Raw genomic sequence first — 19,727 nt, 5'->3', positions numbered from 1 at the left:
CTGGTGCAGAGAAATTAACTTTTCTACTTTATGTAGCTGGAAAGCAGAGTGGTTACTAGCATTTGGTTTCTTCACCAGCAGTAGTGAATAAACTTAATCTGAACATTCTGAGATAAAAGACTGCCTGCACAAACTGCCACTGAGGCTTAGATACCATTGTTGCAAAGCTTAGAGCAAATGAAGCAGCTGTTTCAGCCCAGTTTAAACATGGTGAACAAGAGTAAAACATATTAACTCCAGCTGTGTCCTGATAACAGCTGGGAGGGAAAATCACTGCATGGGAACCTTAAAGTAAACTTTGAATTCTAGCAGACTTGGCTATTGTGAGTGCACCTCTCAGGGAGGAGCAGTGGTGAATATTTGATGCTTAGAGATGAGGAGAATTTGATAAGAAATTCCCGTGCCTCTTTTTGTGCTTCTGTAAAGATGTAGAGCAGGTTCTGGAGCTGGTGGTGTCACTTCTGAAGATTTTCGATGCAGATCTCATACCGTACTTACACTCATGCAATTTCAAGATCAGGGCAAGTACTGAGTGATGGCTTCTGTGCAGAGTAATGATGTCCCTTTTACAGCAAGATATTGTGCCCCTGCCCTGTCTGCTTAGAGATTATGCTGTAATTTCTTCATTAGTGTTCCATTTTCCAGAATAATATGTACCAATATTCAGGCTACTTCTGAGGTTTTTATATTCAGCTCACTTGCATTCTGTTCATTTTGGTCTGTTGACCACAAAAAGCAGTATAAAACTAGAGGAAATAATTAATGTCACTTACTGGTAAAACCAGCAAAAACCATTCAGAAGCATTGTCTTAAACGAAATATTCCCTTAAGGTCCTTGTTGCAGTCGAATAATGGTTTACTTAGGTTTAGGTCTAATGGGAATATATTTTAGGAATTTCCTTCTAATCAGTACTTGTGATAGCTCATGATTAAGAACAATTCTGGAACAGTCGTGTAGTTGTAAGAATAAACCTTCATTATATTTCACACTAGTATTTTAAAGATAACAGGTTAATTCAAGGCTTCCTCATGCTGCCACATGCTCTCAGTGACTTTGCAAAACTGGGAAGTTAAAACATAAATAGCGGTGCTGAGGTACTGTAGAGCACACAAGAGCGGGTCAGTAAGTATATGCTGCGTTTGGTCAGTAGTTGCAAATTGATACATCTGTTGATAACTTTCAGTTGCACCCTGCCTATGGAAATAATGTTAAAACAAGAAAGCCCATATTTTCCAAGATGAGATGTCTGTAGCTTAGTATCTCCACCTGGCATCCATCAGAATGTTGAGGTGCTTTTAATGAAAGAAAAGTTTTGGGGATATTAGTGTTATTTCCGCAATGTTTATGTGGTTCTGTAGCTGTCTTGGAATACCCATACAAAGAAAATGATGGCACTGTTCAAGCTGCAGGTGGGAATGACTTCTGTGCTAGAGCACAGAAGCTTTCGGCAGTTTCTTGTGATTTAATAACTGAGCAAATGTCCATTTTTATGTAATTGTCATCTTCTCTCTGTGCTTTTCCCCCTTTCTCTTAATTGCCATCCTGCATCACTTCAGCTTATGTTCATGTTCTGTTTGGTGTCTTCTAACCTTTCTGGAGTTGGAATCATGTCTTGGGTATGTTCTACAAAGAATCTCGTGTACTTTAGGTACATGTAAAAGGACTAGGCTTAGACAGTTAAGGTTTTGGACAGGAAGCAATGCAGCTGTCTGTGTCCCTCTGAAAAGAGAACATAAGGATATGAATAAAGACATTTAAATGAGGCCAGTTAGCATTGTCATAAAGTTCTTCTAATGTTAACCAGCTGTTATAGACTTGTTCTCATTCTTTAGTAGATTACATGCCTTTTATTTTGTTGGAAGTCAGTGCTCTCTTATTTCTGTATGCATAGCAGACAATTATATAATAAACCAGGTCTTCAGTTTCATATGTATACAATTATGAGAAAGCAGTAGTTCCTCAAAGAAGGCAATTTTGGCATAATTCATAAAGAGTGTTTTCAAATGTAAAGTATGGAGTATGTTGAGTGAAAAATGTAAACGCATATGGATGTATGTGAAAATAGTACATGAGTGAAAGGTGATAGGAGAAATAAGAACAAGGGAAACGGAATAAAAAACACATTTTGCAAATGACTTAAGACCACAACAAAACAGCTGTAAAGCTGAGTAAACTCCAAAGCCCAGTGGCACACTCAAATATGAGGAGAATTCTAGTGTTCCCGAAAGACAGGGACCTGTCTGAGTGGGTCACTGAAAGTACTTGGATGCCATACATTAAAATGATTGTCTCTTTCCTTTTGCTTTTATATGAAAAATAATTAGTCTCAGTGAGAGAAATCTGATGGTTCTGATCCTTTCATGTCTGAAGTAACTTTCTGATTGACCCTGGGACTGTGTCAAATAAGCAATCACATATTAAATAACTGATAAAATTGCATTTTGATTGCAGTTATTTCCATCTACTACTGTTTGGTTTATTGTGTTTTTCAGGTTTGATAGCTACACTGGATCTTTGCGGTCTCCTCTAAATTGCAACACTGAAAACAATGGCAACTGAATGTATAAAAAACTGCTGTAAATGGTGTTTCTGCATGGAAAAAGAAAAAAGTGATCGTGAGTTCTGACATAATGACATTGACTAAGGGTTTTGCTCTCATGGCTTCATTAATGATGAGATTTTCCATTAATAAAATGACTGTGTCACCCCTGATAAACTTGAATTCTTTTACAACATCCAAAATTCTTTCCATAACTCCACTTGGAGATTGAACACATGCTTGTTAGTGTTATGAATTGAAACTGAAAAATAGCATTTATGTGAAGTCTGCTGCTAGCAGCCTAGAATGCTGTCCAAAAAAGCTAGCTTTTGTACCTAATGTTGTGTAAAGGTCTTGTATCTTTCAAACTCTAAGAGTGAACACTTCTTTCTTTTTTAACCGCCTGTGGATTCACTGTTAGGGTTTTCTTTGGTGTCTTAGTTGTTTGAAGAACTCTTCTATGATACAAGTGTACCTCTTGTAAAAATTCACTTAAGAACAAAGTAGCTATGAATATAGAAGCTTGGGGGACAAAGAGCTTGGATCAGTACAGGTGTCATGAGGATGAATATCTTCTCCAGGTGCTAGTCCTGAATGCTGGTAAAACTGAATACTAACAGCTGTTAAGTAGTGTACAAGCACAGATCCTATTAAATAAAAGAAATCTGTTCATAGTATTGTTCAAAATTTAATGCACATGTGGACTGTCTGTTTTTCTTGCTCTTTATTTTTAGCAGTTTCCATGGTGCAGGAATCTGAAGCAGTAGCTGCAAGCAAGCCAACTATTGCAGAGAAGCCTCCATTGTCTTCAGTGTCAGTGAAGCGTCAAGTTGGCTGTTCAGAGGATTATTTGCTTTCTAAACTGCCCCTGGATGGTCAGGAGGTACCATTTGTGGTCCCTCCATTCAAATTGGCTTATGTACAGCCAAAGAACCTTCCTAGTATCTCACATGCTGGAGGGATTCAAGGTAAAATACAAAAAGCATTGCTGAAATAGTTTTTTAGCTTCTACTACTCTTTGAAAGTTGTCGCATATTCCTACTGAAAACATATGTTTGCAGAACTCTTCTAGAAGCCTGGTCTTGTTTCTTTTTTTTTTAGGTTTTATGTTTTAGGTAGAGGTTTTAGGAAGGATGTCATCTCACTATGAATCTCTGTGATGTTGCATGAATAAAACTGAAAGGGAGATTTGCACACCAGTGCTCATACTTAAAGGAAATAGAAGCTTTAGTAAAGAGTTTATTTGAGCCAAGGAAAGACCTAAAACATCCCCCAGCGTCCAGATCACTCAAGTAAAAGAGGAGAGTGGTCTGGCTTTTGTGTCTAATGTACTCTGATGTGTTTTAACATACTAACACATCTTCTCAAATTCTGCCAGTAAGTAGCATGTGCTACTACATGGCCTGTACTGTTCCCTGCTCTTTTTGCTGCTCATTGGGAGGCCAGGGGTCACAGATCTCAGTGGTATAAGGTTGCACATGATACTCCGATTCTTTGCTTTACAACAATCTTGTGCTTCAACTGCTGCCAGTTAGTCTCATGCTCAGACTGCCAAAATCATGTACATGCAGTTTAGACACAGTGGCATTTTTTAAGAATAGGAGCCTGGCCCAGTAACATGAATTACAGAGTGTGTGTTATCTCTAGGCTCTTGATCCTGACAGAAGCAGCCTAGAATTAGGTAAGGGAAAATTTTGGCAGGGGGCGTATGTGAATGGTTGCTTTCTCTAGAGATGCTTTGCCTTGAGGACGTGGTAAGATGGTAATAGGCTTTTAGTCCCATGTGATTTTATTTCCTTTCTGAGGGTGGAATTCTTAATAACTGAAAAAAAATGAACCCCAAGTTGCATAATAACTAATTTTGTGCTTGTATGGTTTTACTCCCACCCTTCTCTCTTCTCCCTAGGTCCTTGCTGTTGCTTTTCTCCTGCATGCCTGTTACCAGACTTCCTCCTGTCTCTCACCCACCCCTGCTGGCAGCGCTGGTACCAGAGCCCAGCTAATCAGCCCGGCAGAGCTTTTCCATATAGATTGGCCATTCTGTGCCCAGTCTGTTTAGTGTGCTTTATTTGTGATGTCTGCCTTACCAGCCATGGACAGACAACCTAATAGCTGGAGGCAGAACATGTAAGGCCCTTCTCATCTCTGAGCCTCATCTCCTTCAGCCTTTCCACTTGCCTGCTACTTCAGCAGCTAGCTCTTGTAAGTCCTGTACTTGGATGAGGTATGGACATGCAGGACATGCTCCTGGTAATCACCTTTCCTACTGGGTCTGGGTTCAGGTTCTGCTTTGCTTTTTCGTACTTCATCCTCAAGGTACTGTACAGAGAAGTCCATCAAGGACTCTGAGGAACTAGTGTTCTCCAGGGAGAAGGAAGATGTGTCTAACAGTCTTTAGATAAATGTTTTATTTGTTCGTGCAGTTCTACACAATCTTATCAGTCAGTGACTTGTAAACCAGTGACTTGTCTTCATTGGGAATTCTGCTTCATCATTTCTGAAGGACCTGGTGAATAGAGTGGCCCTTAGGTTATAAAGCTGGGAGATCTTCTAGCAGGATGACCTGACTGTTCATAATTGTCTCTCTTGAACAAATATTTTAATTTTTTTAACAAATATTTGAAAAGCGGCTTTTATGTCAAGTAGGCAACTTCCATTTCTGTTTCCAAATATAAATACTGAATTTTTAAAGTCTAGCTTTTTAAGCCTCATTAATTTGTGTTTTAAAATTACAAGTTTACTTTTTAGGGAGATTTACTAAATAGAGTGAAGTGTGCTGTCATTCTTTCTTCACATTAGCCAAAGCACCAGCATATTCAAAGAATGTGTTTAGAGTATTTGCTGCTTAGACCATTATTAAATATCTGTAGACGTCCAAATTCTGCTCTCAGTTCCACTCCATTTTCTGTGCATGTCTGACCATTCTCCTTTAGTGAAACAGGACATGCTCAGTGTTAGCTCTTGGCATCCCTTCTGAAAGCTATTATGTTCTGGCAGCGTTTCTCTTCAATACTAGCTGCAGTGTGCCTCGTGCTGTCACAGAAGTAAGCTAGCAGGGAGAAGCGTGTTCCTGGTCTGGAACACTGGCTTTTCCGTTATCTGCTGTGTAGCAGTTCTTTATGGCCTCACTTGTAGCACTCATCCTCATGTACATCATGCTCAAGCCCATTATACTTGAATTCTTGCTTTATCATCTCTCATGTTCCATGTCAGTGTTGGAGTTATTCTTTTTTACTTACTCTACTAACACCTGGAAGAAAGGATTTTACAGCAATAGTAGTTTGCCTTTTATGGGGCAATGCACTTGCAGAATTGAAGATACTTTATAATGGGGTAAAGAACTTTTTAACAGATAGGTTGAAGTCCAGGGAGGTGAAGTGAAGGAAGCAAACATCAGAGCATGTCAGAGTCCAGGTCACCCCATCCCCATTCTCTACTTTACTGTTCTATATGGCTTATTTTCACTCCAGACAGACAAAGTGAAGCACTACAGCAGTGTTCTTTACTGTTCTGCTGACCAGGATGTGCATGGTTTTTATGACATTATGGTAAATAAAGGAAAGAAAAATAGGGCAGCTGTGCTGTACTGGGCTGAGTAAAGGGCTGGGATTCAAGCATCCTCAGATCTGTCTACTTGTGCCTCAGCCAACAATTAAAGTCATTTTGGCCCTGCAATTTTGCCCCTGACAGAGTTCCTATAGAAACTGGATGACAAGGAGACTGCAGTTGCAGGTTGCATTATATTTCCATACAAGACCCTCCTGAAGGTCTAGGGGCCTATTAGATGAGTGGGCATGTCCTGGGGGTAGGTAGCCAAGTAAGTCAGAGTTTTTCAGTACACATGGCTTTACCTTTGCTGTTAATTTCTGTCTGGCTATCTCTGCCTTTGGAGCCTTCTGTATTTTAACTAGGTAAACATTTATTGTGGAACTCCCAAGACAGGGTATGCATAACTTTTTAGGGGCAATTTCATTCTGGTGTTTGCTAGCACACTGGAAATCTGGCATAATGTATATGTATGTTTTCTTTTCTTTTTTTGTCCTTTTCCTGAAGTAGATAACTTGGAAATATTTTGTCCTTTGCCCTGAAGGCACTCTGCCTGCCTTATGAAGCCAGGCAGCATGTGTTATGTCTGGAACTCTTGCATTTGATGTTTACTTGTGCTCCACAGAATCTACCAGAGCCTCATTTGGTGACCGGAAAGCAGAACTGCACAGCGTGTACCAATGGCCCCACTGTGACGTCTACAACCCATTCTATTTGGAGCATCGGGTTTCGCCAGATCTGATTAGGCGCTTCCCAGCAAAATCAGATAATAGGAAATTATATGGATCAGGTGAGAAGACCACACCCTTACTTTTCTGTCTTCCTCCCTTTCCCAAGGTTTATAGGTAAGAGAAAAATCCATTAGTCTAAAGAAGACATGTTTGATTATAGCAGTTCTCAGACTGATCTGTATTTTATAGCCACTTCTTGGTTGGTGAACCAGCTGTGGAGCCAGCGCTCCTTGATTTCCAGCTGTGCTGTTACTTTCTGTCTTTTAGGGGCTTAACAAGACTTGCTTGCATCACACGAAGGTGGACAAACTGGCAAAGCAAGCTAGCATGTCTGCCTCCAGTGCAAAACTGATCTACTTAACCACGTCCAGCTGCTGAGGGAACTACCCTTTTGTAAAATAAAGATCTTGCTTTTGTGTTATAGCAAGTACGTGTCATCTTAGAGTTAAGTAAGACTTGCTTTGTCTGAGACCTAGTAAGGGTGCAGAGTATGGTGCTTTGACACTGTGATCAGTAAAGCCAGGGAGATAAGGCCAAGTTTAACAGGCAGCAGGTTTTTGCCACTGGGGTCTTTACCGTGGAAAAATTTGAAAAAGGAGATCAGGCTAAGCCCCAGGTCTGGCTGACAAGATTAAAAGACAAGGCTTTTCTGTTTTGCTAAAGTATCTACTAGAAAATACATTTCTTTTGAGGAAATAACTTTGAGGCAGGCTCCCTATTCTACCATTGCTACAAAAATGGAATTGATTCAGGTATTTTAGTGGCTTGGTCTTTCCATTTTGTCATTTCAGGAGAGTGTTTTAGGAAGGGAAGGGGGGAAAGGTGCTGACATCCTTAGATGTTATTTAGCTAGGTTTCAGTTCTACCATAGGTCTACTTAAATTTAAAAAAAACTTCTTAATGATTCTTTTTTCTAGAATGTTTACATAATTTGTATTGTTTTCTTTGTCTTTTTAGTTAGTGATCTAAGACCTAGTGCTTTGCCTGGATCACTTGATGTAAGCCATTCAATGTTTGATCTCAGAAGCCCACCTCATCGATTCATGAAGGTGAGTTCCCCTTGTAACAGGTTATACTCAAACTCAGTTTGCTTGGTGTATCTGTTCCTGTTGCATTGCGTTTTCAAAGTAAAAACTGAAGGGCATTCTACTACGCACTGGAAGGGCTACAAGGAGAAGTTCAACATCTTGACAAACTTCAAGAGGCTCTTTCCTGATGTCTTCTCTGACTCCTACTGTTCTGGCCCAGTGGGGCTGTTGAGAAACATGAATAGGCTTATTAGGCAGGACAAGACAGACAAGAGGTTGTGGTTCATCATCTTGTGATTTCTCCCATCAGTTGAAAAGTGGAACACTAGAAATTTCCATTGATGCAAAAAACACTGCAATTTTTTTCAAATAATCATCTTTTACATAGAGATGAAGCTGCATATATATCAGTAAGCAAAAAACATCTGTGCTGGCCATATGTGTCCTCTATTAGCTCTTTGCATCAGAGTAGTAATTCCATGCTGCTGGATCGAGAGGTTAGTAGGGAATGAGACAATTATTTGAAATTGGATACTGGTTTTGTTCTCATTCATGCCTTGTCTGATGGTAGAATCTCTGGGGTTTTTTGCATCTCTTGCTCTGAATGAAGTGATTTGGTTTTTTTCTCCCCAGAGATACGATTCGTTGTCCAGTGTACCTAGCAGTACCTCTTCCAGGAAGGATTCGCAAGGCAGTAACAGGAGTCTGGGTAATGTTGTGTTTACCATATAATGAAATATTTCCCTTTGCACTTGAAACATTAAGCTGTCTCTACTGTTGATGGGGTTTTTTTAGATTTTTTGAGGGGTTGGGTGGTTGGTGGGGTTTTGGGGGTTTTTTTGAGTTGAATCTGATTAGCAGACCAGTTGGGAGATTACTTTGCAATTTGAAATTAAGAGTTTTGAATGTGCACCTTCCTGTTGTCAGAGGATTGAGCAAATGAGCTTTCCAGGAGTCCTCATGCTTTTGAAAAATTAATCCTCAGATTTACTACCGCAGTGAACCAAGAGAATGCAGCACCTTGGTCACAGCTCTAGTCCTTTTTCATCTATCAGTATTTTTCTGTGGGAAGTGTCTGGAATCCAATACCCATATTACACTGAGAATTAGGCAAGAATAATGCATGCAAACCTAGTATCCCTATTCATGAAAGAATGCTGAAGAAGTGGGGATACTGCAAAATAAACCCTCAAAAATTAATCAAATCCCCACAAAAGTCACCCTACTGAAAGTCAGAATTTCACCCAGTCTCCTCAAAAAGAACGGGGGGCAATGACATAGTTTCAGTCATGAAGAGAAAAACTGGATATTAAATGGCTCTTCTGACTTGGAGAAAAGCATCATAGTAAAATGTTCGCTAGGCTGGAATTGAAATATGAGAAAGAGAAAAAGCAGGCCAGTTCATAAACTTAATAGTGGAAGTAATTAAGGGAAGTGATAGATTATAAATGTGTTCTGGGTATCTCAGGCACATGCTTTTTGTCTTTTAGAAATGTGTTCTGGGTATCTCAGGCACATGCTTTTTGTCTTTTAGAAATGTGTTCTGGGTATCTCAGGCACATGCTTTTTGTCTTTCTAAAAGTTGTTTGAGTACAGCACAAGTTATTAAATTAAATAGGGATAACTGAGGTAAATGTGAAGGCTTTTAGCTATGCAGAAGGTCAGGCTACAATATTTTGTCCTCAAAATGTAGGTGTTAAGGTATTTCTAACTTATTTTGAGATAAGTTTTCAAAGATAAGCAGTACACCTACTAATGAGTTCCCTTATTCTTGAAATACTTTTATTCTGTTTATTCTTGGAAAATTTTAAGATGCTGCATTACTTCTAAAAACATTAATTGGCTTTCTTCCATAGATACTATTACATTATCAGGTGACGAACGAGACTTTGGAAGACTGAATGTGAAGTTGTGTTATGTTTCTTCTGTAGAACAGATTTGGATCACAGTTTTACATGTAAGCAAATACAAATAACTTTATTATTTACTCAAACGACTATTTTGCTATACTTAGTGTTAATTCTCATTAAATTTGGTGCTCTGTTACTTTACAAAATACTTTTAGGAGAAAAAGAAAATTACTTTTAAGTATTAATATAAACACAATTTAGTCAAATGTAATGCTGGGCTTCATTCAAAGTATCTTCCTCTTCCCGCCCCACCCCCATTGCAATCTCTGTTCTGCTGCAGTCAATAGTAAAGTATTATAGAACTCTTTAGGTTATTATACGTATGTTCTGATTGTGGAGTGAGGAACTGTTCAGCATAGATAAGAAAGCTGAGCGGGTCATAGATGGGTCCTGCTGTGGAAGTTTTCCTGTAGAAATCTGGAGGCAGAAAACTGGAGCAACTTTGAAGGCAGCATTTAACTGACTTTGAACCTAACAGTTCCTTCAGGGAAGAAGAGAACATGTAGCTTCTTGTGACTTTTTTGTTAGCTAACGTGATTCTGTTATGCTAGCTGTCTTATACATTTCCAAGAACAGTGAATAATTTTTAGACAATGGAACTTTAAGTAATCAGAAACCTCATAACTACATGAAGTGATAAATACTATGCAAGGGATTTAGTGATTGATCTGTTGTCAGATTGCCACATATCGAAATCATTAAAATCTGCCAAGTAATTTTTTACCCTCTGGTTGTGAAAATTTAATTATTAAATTATCTGAAGTGACATAATCATTACACTAGTTCTGATTTATATTCAGTAATACAGGAGTTATGCATAATTCAAGAACAATGTAAAAGACTGTTTCTAAGTTGTCTGAAGGCCAGAGTCTTAACATTGTCTAAACTGACTGTGTTTTAAATGTTGCAGTGCAAAGACCTGAGCTGGCCTTCTAGCTGTGGGGAGAATCCTCGTATCTGCGTCAAGGGAATTCTCACACTGCCCAAACCAGTGCATTTCAAATCTTCTGCCAAGGAAGGCTGCAACGTAAGTAGAGGTGGGGGAAACACCACGAAATCTTATTTCCCCCAAATATAAAAGTGGAATGTAAATGGATTGTTAAAATGGCCCAAACATCCATGCCTGTGCCATATTTGCTGTGGTAGTTGCCTAGGCTCAGGTTACTTACCCCCTCCCTTCCTCAAAATTCTATTAAAAGCCTTGTTCCAGTTCCTCCCCCTATACCCTGTCTTGTGTTGTACTGTTGCCGTCCTTCTCGCCTGTCTGCAGGACAGATATGCTCATAGGGGAATGAACCATGAGCTGCTGGCCTTGGCAACTCAACGGTGGGGGACTGGAGGAAGACTGGGATACCTGTAGGTGCACTTTCACCCCGGGGAGGTAGATATGTACTGCCTCTCACTAGGGCAGGAGATAAAGTTCGTACTTCCTCTCCAGAGAAAGTAGTAAGAATTGGTCGCATGGGACCACTGATAGTGGCAGTAAAGGAACATTAAGGGGGTGGAAGGTAAACCAACATAAACCACACACAATACAAGTCAAAGGTGAAAGAAAATAAAACTAGCAGGAGAGACTGAAGCAAAAGGCCACAGGAGAATTTGCTATGACCATGTGTGTATGCTGTTGTAAAGCTCCAGAAGAAATAGCCTCAACTCATTATGGTAGTGAAAAATAATCCAGAGCTTTGTCCCTGCCGGGGTGTGACAATGAGGTGGTGAGTCTGTGGGCACTTATCGCTGTAAAAGCAGACTTTTCAGTGGCAACCTAAAATGGTAGCTGGGAGCAGTGGCTAGGACCAGGAAGCCTTGGTTTCTAGTTTTCTGGCTCAGTGCAACATCAGTACCATAATGAAGTTACTCCTCTGTTTTTCTTTCTAGGATATTGAATTTATGGAAACTTTTGTATTTGCTATTAAACTGCAAAGCCTGCAGGCTGTCAGATTGGTATTTAAAATCCAGATACAGACTCCCAGGAAAAAAACGATTGGAGGGTGCTCCTTGGCACTACGGGACCTCAGCTCGGAGGAGTCAAGTCATTGGCTGGATATATCTCCTCCTTCCAAAGCACCTGTAAGTGCCAATACTGCAAAAGCATGTTGTTATATCACCTAGAAAGTTGATGGAAATGAAAGTAAAATAATTCAGTACTAATTTAATCTTAACAACAATCAGGGGGTTTCTTTTTTCCTCCTTTTCCTTTTTTTTTCTCCTCAGGAAAGGTGTTTTGATGGGGAAAAAATGCAGACTTTTGAACTCTGCACATGGATGTTCTTGTTGTAAACTTCAGCTGTTTCTGGGAAAAGAGCTAGAGCAAGCTCTTCCACACCATGGCTCACAGCTTGAGGGAGGGACGTTCTGGGGAAATGTTCAGCAAAGGGAACCAGGTGATTGCCTTTTCTGACCAAAAAAGCATCAGAAGGTCTTTAGGACTCACAGCAAGAGCTCAGACCAAATGGTATCTGCTTTTGTTATGGAAGAAAAGTGCTGAGATCTTCAGTGGCTGGAAACTGCTGAGATCGCTATATATTTAATACTCAGATTGCATGTTGTGAAGTAATAATTCAGCCAGTTCATTCCCATTACTGTAATAAGAAGCAGGTGGTTTTCACAGTGGGATTTCCTTTCCCCCTACCCTTACTTTGTTTGTTTCTTTTACAGGTTGTGTCTAGACATTTGTATTTTCAACAAATTAAACTTGAATTAGCAATTTAAAAGCAAGTTTTATCTAAGTGTGTCTGAGTAATGAGTGATGCTCTTGATATCTAACATAAGTTACACTTGACATTTTTTAGTTCTAACAAGAATAACCATATTGCTTCAAAAGCAGTAAGGTTAAGGGAAAGAAGCAGCTGTTTTAGAAATGGCTTCATCCCAGTGTAAATTCCTGAATCATCTCACAGTTTCTCTGTTTTGGCTTTTCTCACCATTATATCCAAAAGCCCTCCAGACACTTTTGGAATTCATCCTTCTACTACCCCGTGAGGCAGCAACCTACCCTACTTGCCAATAGAGGGCCAAAGCTGAGAGTGGAGTAAGCGGCTTCCTCTCGGGGCTACACAGAAATTTTGTGGCAGAGCTTCAAAGAGAATTTGGGTGTCTTCGATGAACTGGAGCCTGACTTCTCTTTATCTGACCTGTTGCTCTCTTGCTTGGTGCGTTTTGCTTCACTGAAGTGCATTAAAACTTGAAAGGAACCGTGACTAGCAAAGTCCTTTCGATTGGAGGCTGTCAGGAAAGCTGGGTCTCTACTGGCCTTCTCCTGCTGCTCTTACAGTGTTCAGGGTATGTTAGCATCTGACAGGAGAGTAATGAGGATGCCTCAGCTCAACTTTGCCGCTAACAAAAATTCTAAAAAAAATTCGGGCTTGAGATCTGAGTACATTCGGGGGGGGGGGGGGGGGGGGGGCTGTATGTATATAGGCATGTAAAACACAAGTACTTCGGTAACATAGGAAACTCCACAGCATGCAGTCACCCTAAACATCGATGACAGTAAATGATGGGGCCATGTATCTATGGATAGCACTGTTTATATCTCCATATTGCAAAACTCAAAAGTGTGGGAGGAGAACTCTAAAGGTTTTTGTGTTAGTGGAACATATCTGGTCTTTCACTTCCACACCCAGGTTTAATAGAGCTACAGCTGCATTTCTGGTTTTCCCTGTATGTGTTTGCTCTTACCACTGAGGAATCTTTCACAGATAAAAACTGAGGACTCGTTTATTTGTCCAGTATCTTTGGCTGAAGACCACGAGGGCCTTATGTGCACTGCACATGTACTGCAGCTACGACAAGTGCAAAATGCACTTACTGTGCATCTGTAGGTTGTGTACACAACACATGCTTATATTTCTTTCTAGGAAATCCCAGATAGAAATGTGGGAGCCCAAATTATGACAGAATTCCTGTTTTTCCTGAGTTTATAAGCAACTTAATCCAGATGTTATGGCAACATTCTTCTGCTTGTAGGTGTGCCGTGCAGAACTTCAAGTAGGAACTTGTTTTCAAGCAATAAACAGGAGGATACAGGTACAGATACTTGAAGCACAAAATCTTCCAGTTCCATCTACACCACTGTCTTCAAGTAAGTCACATCAGCTGTCTCATGCCTCCTCTCTAAAAGCATTTGTAACAGGTAAATTGCTTCTCAAATGGGTTGGCAATTCATAGCATTCCTTCCAAACCTCAGACTAACATGTTGTGCAGTAGATTTCCATTGCCAAGGCTTGTTTCCACAGATGTCTTACTTAATTACTTTTTTGTTTGCTTTGAAGCTACATCTTTATGTATTTTGGAAGATTTTTATCCCAGTATTAATCCTGACATACAAGAGCGTTAGCCTGCACTTGCTGTTTGGATACTGTCTTAATCAATTCAATATTATTGAATGTACTGTTTGTGTGACTAGTCAGGAAAGCTATTGTACAGTTTTTTTGGCCAGACTTTTGGGAAATTGCTGCAATTTAAACCATACATGTGGATATTGTCAGTTCCTTTTTGGGTGTGTTTGTAAGTAACCCTTTGTGTGCTATGCCTTTCCCCCTCCTTTTTGTGCTAGATTTCTTTGTGAAAGTTGGGATGTTTACTACAGAAGGGATGATCTATAAGAAGAAGACTCGTCTTCTGAAGTCCACTAATGGCCAAGTGAAGTGGGGAGAAATGATGATTTTTCCAGTTAGCCAAGCTGAACAAGGAACTGGCTTTCTCATCAAGCTCTACAGCAGAAGCTCAGTGAGAAGAAAACACTTCCTGGGACAGGTTGGTTTCTGCTAACTGGCATGATGTCCTTTACTTAAAATCCAGTTCCACAGGTTTCTTGGTATGAATTTTAAAATACTTTAAATAAGGTGGCATATGGCAAAATAGTAAATTCTGATAAACTCTTCTGGATGTAACCCAAGAAAGAATAGCACTGGACTCTCACACACTAACGTCAGAAAGGGAATTGACATTTGATTCTTCTTTTAAAAAGAAATCCCTAAGTCATTTTTGTGTGGAGTATTACTATGTGAAAGTCCTTCCAACAGACAGACATACAATCTCCTCCTTGCCTTTAGGCTTTCTAAAGAAAACAAACAGCACTCACAGGAATTTCACAACCTACAACGTACCATACAGAAAGGCTTACCGTACCAATACCATGGCTTACTATACCAATACACTTACAAACAGGTTTGTGTAAAAGGAAGTATCAACAGCTACAATATCAGACTGCCTTCCTGAGTAAAACAATGCTGAAATCAGCACAATATTCTAAATATGTATCATCAAGTGATAATACAGGTGACCAAAAGCAAAATTATTTTTTTAGCCGAGTGCTCTTTCTCTCTCTTTTTTTTTTTAACAGCTGGAACTTCAGTAGTATCTCTTTGAAAGCATTTGTACTATCAGGTTTATTTAACCCCCATAAAACTTCATAGTCTGGTCTCTTTTTATTCTCTCTTCCCTCTTCCCCTGGTTGTTCTAATTTACTATCATCCTGTCCCTTCTTTCTCTCCTTTTCTTTTTGGTATGGTGAGCCATAGCTGTTCTTAACGCTTTGTGCTCTCCCTGACACAGCTAGATTTAGTAGCAGAATTTTAATATATGCATAAATGAATAATGTAGAATTGATTTTGAGACCACAACTGCAATGTCTCTTGTCAGATGCTATCCTTAGGTACAGGAAGTGGTACTGTCCCATTCTAGTGATGTTTCTTGTGCCTGCTGAAGACATGCAGTTATAGGAGAAGCTGATGTGCTATAGAAATGATGGGCCAGCAAGAGTTATGTGAAGTCCCTCTGTTTTATGGAGCCTCATGTCACACGTGTTCCATCTTTCTGTGATTCCTGTTGGTGGAATTGGATTTGAAATAGGAAAATAAAAAATTGTTCTTTTTAGTTGTGCTACCTTGGGATGCAAATAACTGGGTATGATTTTGCAGTCACTTGGCAATATGTGAGGTCATCTCAATCTGACAAGTTACATTTAATCATATATCTTATTTTTAGGGGGAGGAAATGAGCTACTTCTCCTCAGAGGTTATTTGGAAAAGGTTATTTCAGCTCATGCAGGCAGACATTGCCACATAATGCATGAAGACATAAAATATGGCTCAGGGAAAAATGTACTTTGAGCAATTGGCTGGGTAGCTGGAAAAAGATGAGTATAGTTGGATCTATTAACTTTGTTCTTCAGAGAATGATGTTTAATTGGATGCTGTTCTAAGCAGACAATACTTAGATTAGGCTGCTTTTACAGCCATGTATTTAATCATGAGCAAGATGTATATTGAATCTCTGTGGATGAAACACCAGCTGTCTATGGTATTCTGGAAGACATTATTCTCACTTCTTGAGGACTCCTGCCTCAGCTGTGTAGGCTAAATGTACTTCATGGTGAAGTTTTCTGAGAAGTCTTAAAAGGACTCATTCGTGGAAGACTTGAGGAAATAAGAGTCCTGTAAATAATGATACCTGCTTACATAAGCATAATTCTTTTGGCAGTGGAGGCTGATGATAAATGTTCAGGGGGAATGTTTCCTACTTGTACCACATTTCCTCATTTAATGGCCACTATCTGTTAACTGAATGCTGAGAAGAAATGGACTCTTTTGGTGTGACTGTGTGTGGTATAGGCATGTTAGCAGCCTCTGTGGAATGCAAGTTTGGCCATGTCTGTTGGAGTGTGCCATTTTAAATGCATTTGAAAACACTGGACAGCTAGCTTGGGCTGCCAGGTGGCTTGTAGCCATCTGGAGTTTCAATGCATAGAGCCATCACTGGCCCTTATGAGCCCTTGACCCCAGCATGTGCATTTGAATGGAGCAAGGAATGCTTGATTTAAACCATCTTATTAAGCAGAGAAACATCAGTATGTAGTGAATTCTCTATAAACATTTTGGAGGCTAAATTTAAACCCAGACTCCCTGTGTTCCCAGCTGAAAGCCCGAATATGTTAGTCCTAACAGAACTGTCTTTGGTGCTCTCACACTTTGGTCACAGTCTACACATTGTATCTCATTCTACACTTGGCGGTATTTATTGGGAATTAATAAAGGCTGGACCTCTGTGTTACATCAGGTAAACTCAATTTTATTTTTCTTTTTGTTTCTTACTGCAGGTCTGGATAAGTTCTGACAGCAGTAACAGTGAAGCAGTAGAGCAATGGAAAGATACTATTGCCAACCCTGAAAAAGTTGTTGTTAAATGGTACAGCATTGGTCCATCTTGAAGACTGGAGATGAAACTTGGGACTGATTTTTCTACAAAGATATCCCTATGCTGTTTATAATAGTATAAATTAAAGAAATTAATTGTCTACACAAGTTCTTCAGAAGTTCTCCACTGCATCACACCTCCATGGTAACGGAAAATTCAGTTTCACCAAGAGAAATACTGGCTAAATATTATTATGAGGAAGACTTAGGATCTGAGGGAATTGCTCGTTTGATTTTTAAAAATCCACCTTGAAAAAGGTATTTTTGCCCCTTTCAGGCTCCATAAGAGCACAGAAGTCCAGTCTTGGCGAGAAGCAACTTGAATCAGCATCTTCTTCACTAGACACTGACATCATCCTCATCTACAGTCCTGTCTTTGGCAGACTCCAAAGTCCGTGGGAATCAGTCTGGTCGGTGGCTTGATCCTAGGTACCTCTGAGCCTCTGGGACTGCACCTGTGTTGACACCACTTGATCAGAGTAATGTGCCTGAGCCAGTGGGAAAGCTGTGGCAGTAGAAGGCTTAAAGGGAACTATTCAATAAGGCAGTACCCAGAGACTTCTCTAACCTCTGTCTTTGATGAAGGCAGTACCCTGACATGCCAATAGCTTGGGTTCTCCCTCATCCTTCCTTCTAAACAGACAGATTGAAAGATAAAGCGTTGCTCTGACTAACTGTGATCTTTTCAAGTGGGGCCCTCCAGACATGCTCTGTTTGGGTCAATTCCGGTTGAGATCAATGGAATAATACAAAGAGGCAAAGGCCCTGCCTGGGATCAGGGCCAATATTTTTAGATAAATTACTTTCTTATATAGAATTCTTATATGTAAACCACTTCCTATATAATCAACAATGTTCTAGCGTTTGCTTACATTGCTAAAACCCAGACTCACATGTACAAAGGAGTAGGCATATATTTACTGACGTAAGTGCCTTTTGATATTAATTAAAATGCAGCACAGTAAGGGACTCGGACTTTGTTTAAAAGATGGGCTACTGCTGCAGAAGTACTTGTTACATCTGTCTAGGATGCTGAAAAATTATGTGTGAGAATATATTTTTGTTACTTGTTCCTAGCAAGAAGAAATCACCATTTTGCAAATTATATTTTTCCTACAAAATCCTAAGATTATTTTTTCTATTAGTCCCCATTTTTCAGGAGTTTATTCAGAGTTATTTTTAAGGCAGGAAAATGCCATGTATATAACTGATAATATATACATCTAAAAGCATAGACCTCTTTGCACTACTTTAACTACTGGATTTAAAAAATATATATGTTCTGTTAAATCCACATTTATGGTTGGCTGTCTGGACTGTACAAATATGTATGTTTGTATAGATGCTGAATAATTGCATCTTTTTTATACCTTGGATCCCATTCAAACATCTGACATGAACGGGAGTGGCAGTGAGAGCTCTCGCTGCTGGAAGGCCAAGAGTGGGGAGCAGAGGAGACACTGTAACAGGAAGGCATGTTGTATTTAAGCATAGAGCTCTGAGCATCTTTATTTTAACTTCTTTGACTTTGAGTAAAGGTCAAGAAAAAATGGAATCTCTTTGATTATGTTTTTTCTTATCAACTGATAATTGAAGCTTTTAAAACTATGACCATCCAAATTTTTGTTGTTGAAATTTAGTATTTTGAAAATGGGCAAACAAAAGGATTTTCCCAGGCTCTTACATGTTCTGCTTTTTAACCAGTTTTCATAAATGAACTGAAAAATCTTTCGCATGTTACTCAGAGAACAAACACCAGTTCTCTCTCATACTGACACTTTTTGCAAAGCTCCCCCTGGGCCCAGAGGATCTTAACTGACAGCATTAACTTTCATCCAGTTACATCACTTGGGATGAGCTTGGCTTGTTGGGTGAAATGAAAAAGGGACTGGACCCAGCTGATGTACTTGCAGTATCTTTACTTGAATATGTGGATCTTTTTTATTCATTGTGGCTAAACTGCAGTAAACAAAAGCACAAACTGTTTCCTTATGCAGAATGCTGCAGTATTTGAAAGAGAGGACAGGGAATATCCCCATGTTTTGGAGGCTTCGATTACCACAGCAGTGGTTCTGCAGAGGTTGCTAACTCAGTGGATACTGTGTAAAATGGACTTTTTTGGCTGTTTTAGGACACCCAGATTTCTAAAGGCCTAGCTAGTAATGTCTCCTCTTTCCTATGTTAATATTTAATCTATGTGTTTACAAGAAAAATTTATGAACAGATTTTTTTTTTTTTATACCAGTGTTTACCAGCACCTCAAACTGAAGTTCAAGTCCTACCTTTTTCTCTGAGAAAATGCCAACTAAGGAACTATATTTCATGTAGTGTTGCATGTAGGGGAGCTGACTGCTACCACACTGAGGAGATACATGAGGTCTCACTTCGCAAGGTGCGCACGGGTACTGGAGCGCTCCGAAGGACATACTCTGAGGCACTGCTAGATCCTGTGCTCATTCCCAGGCTTCAGGATGTTCTGCATTTGTGTGTGTGTGTGTTCATCTAAGAATTTAATGAATTCTTAATAGCTGGCTAAAGACACTGTGCTTTTTTTTCTACGAAACTGGAGCATTTAAGTTTCTTGTTGCCACATTTGTTCCTCAATTTGTCCAGAGCACTACAGTGTTCTTCAGGAAACTGACTGTATTTCAGATTTAGAAAGCAGAAAAGCCTTTATTTGTCCCACCACACAAAATTTGGCTCCACTTGTTACTAGTCTCAGCTGACTGAATGCACACTGCATTACTGAGAGTACGGCAGCACAGCACTGGGG

The 19,727-nt window shown here is 39.6% G+C and overlaps 1 protein-coding gene across 6 annotated transcripts in view; it reads left to right on the top strand.

Moving 5' to 3' along the window:
* TC2N (tandem C2 domains, nuclear) overlaps positions 1-18,509 on the top strand; it is a 30,897-nt gene extending 12,388 nt beyond the window's left edge. For 3 of the 6 annotated variants that reach the window (XM_056346649.1, XM_056346648.1, XM_056346650.1), the window contains exons 2-12: positions 2,494-2,616; positions 3,275-3,508; positions 6,712-6,876; positions 7,775-7,866; positions 8,479-8,554; positions 9,702-9,802; positions 10,666-10,782; positions 11,634-11,825; positions 13,725-13,839; positions 14,314-14,513; positions 16,858-18,509. In XM_056346649.1, coding sequence (XP_056202624.1) covers positions 2,550-2,616; positions 3,275-3,508; positions 6,712-6,876; positions 7,775-7,866; positions 8,479-8,554; positions 9,702-9,802; positions 10,666-10,782; positions 11,634-11,825; positions 13,725-13,839; positions 14,314-14,513; positions 16,858-16,968 — 1,470 coding nt within the window. In that variant the 5' untranslated portion in view covers positions 2,494-2,549 and the 3' untranslated portion in view covers positions 16,969-18,509. The remainder of the gene's footprint in view (positions 1-2,493; positions 2,617-3,274; positions 3,509-6,711; positions 6,877-7,774; positions 7,867-8,478; positions 8,555-9,701; positions 9,803-10,665; positions 10,783-11,633; positions 11,826-13,724; positions 13,840-14,313; positions 14,514-16,857) is intronic. The other 3 variants (XM_056346652.1, XM_056346651.1, XM_056346653.1) reach the window with 2 other exon arrangements.
* The last annotated feature ends 1,218 nt before the right edge of the window (positions 18,510-19,727 follow it).

Source organism: Falco biarmicus, chromosome 7 (assembly GCF_023638135.1).
Source record: "Falco biarmicus isolate bFalBia1 chromosome 7, bFalBia1.pri, whole genome shotgun sequence".
NCBI lineage: Eukaryota > Metazoa > Chordata > Aves > Falconiformes > Falconidae > Falco > Falco biarmicus.
This window is presented reverse-complemented; position numbering and strand designations above follow the sequence as displayed.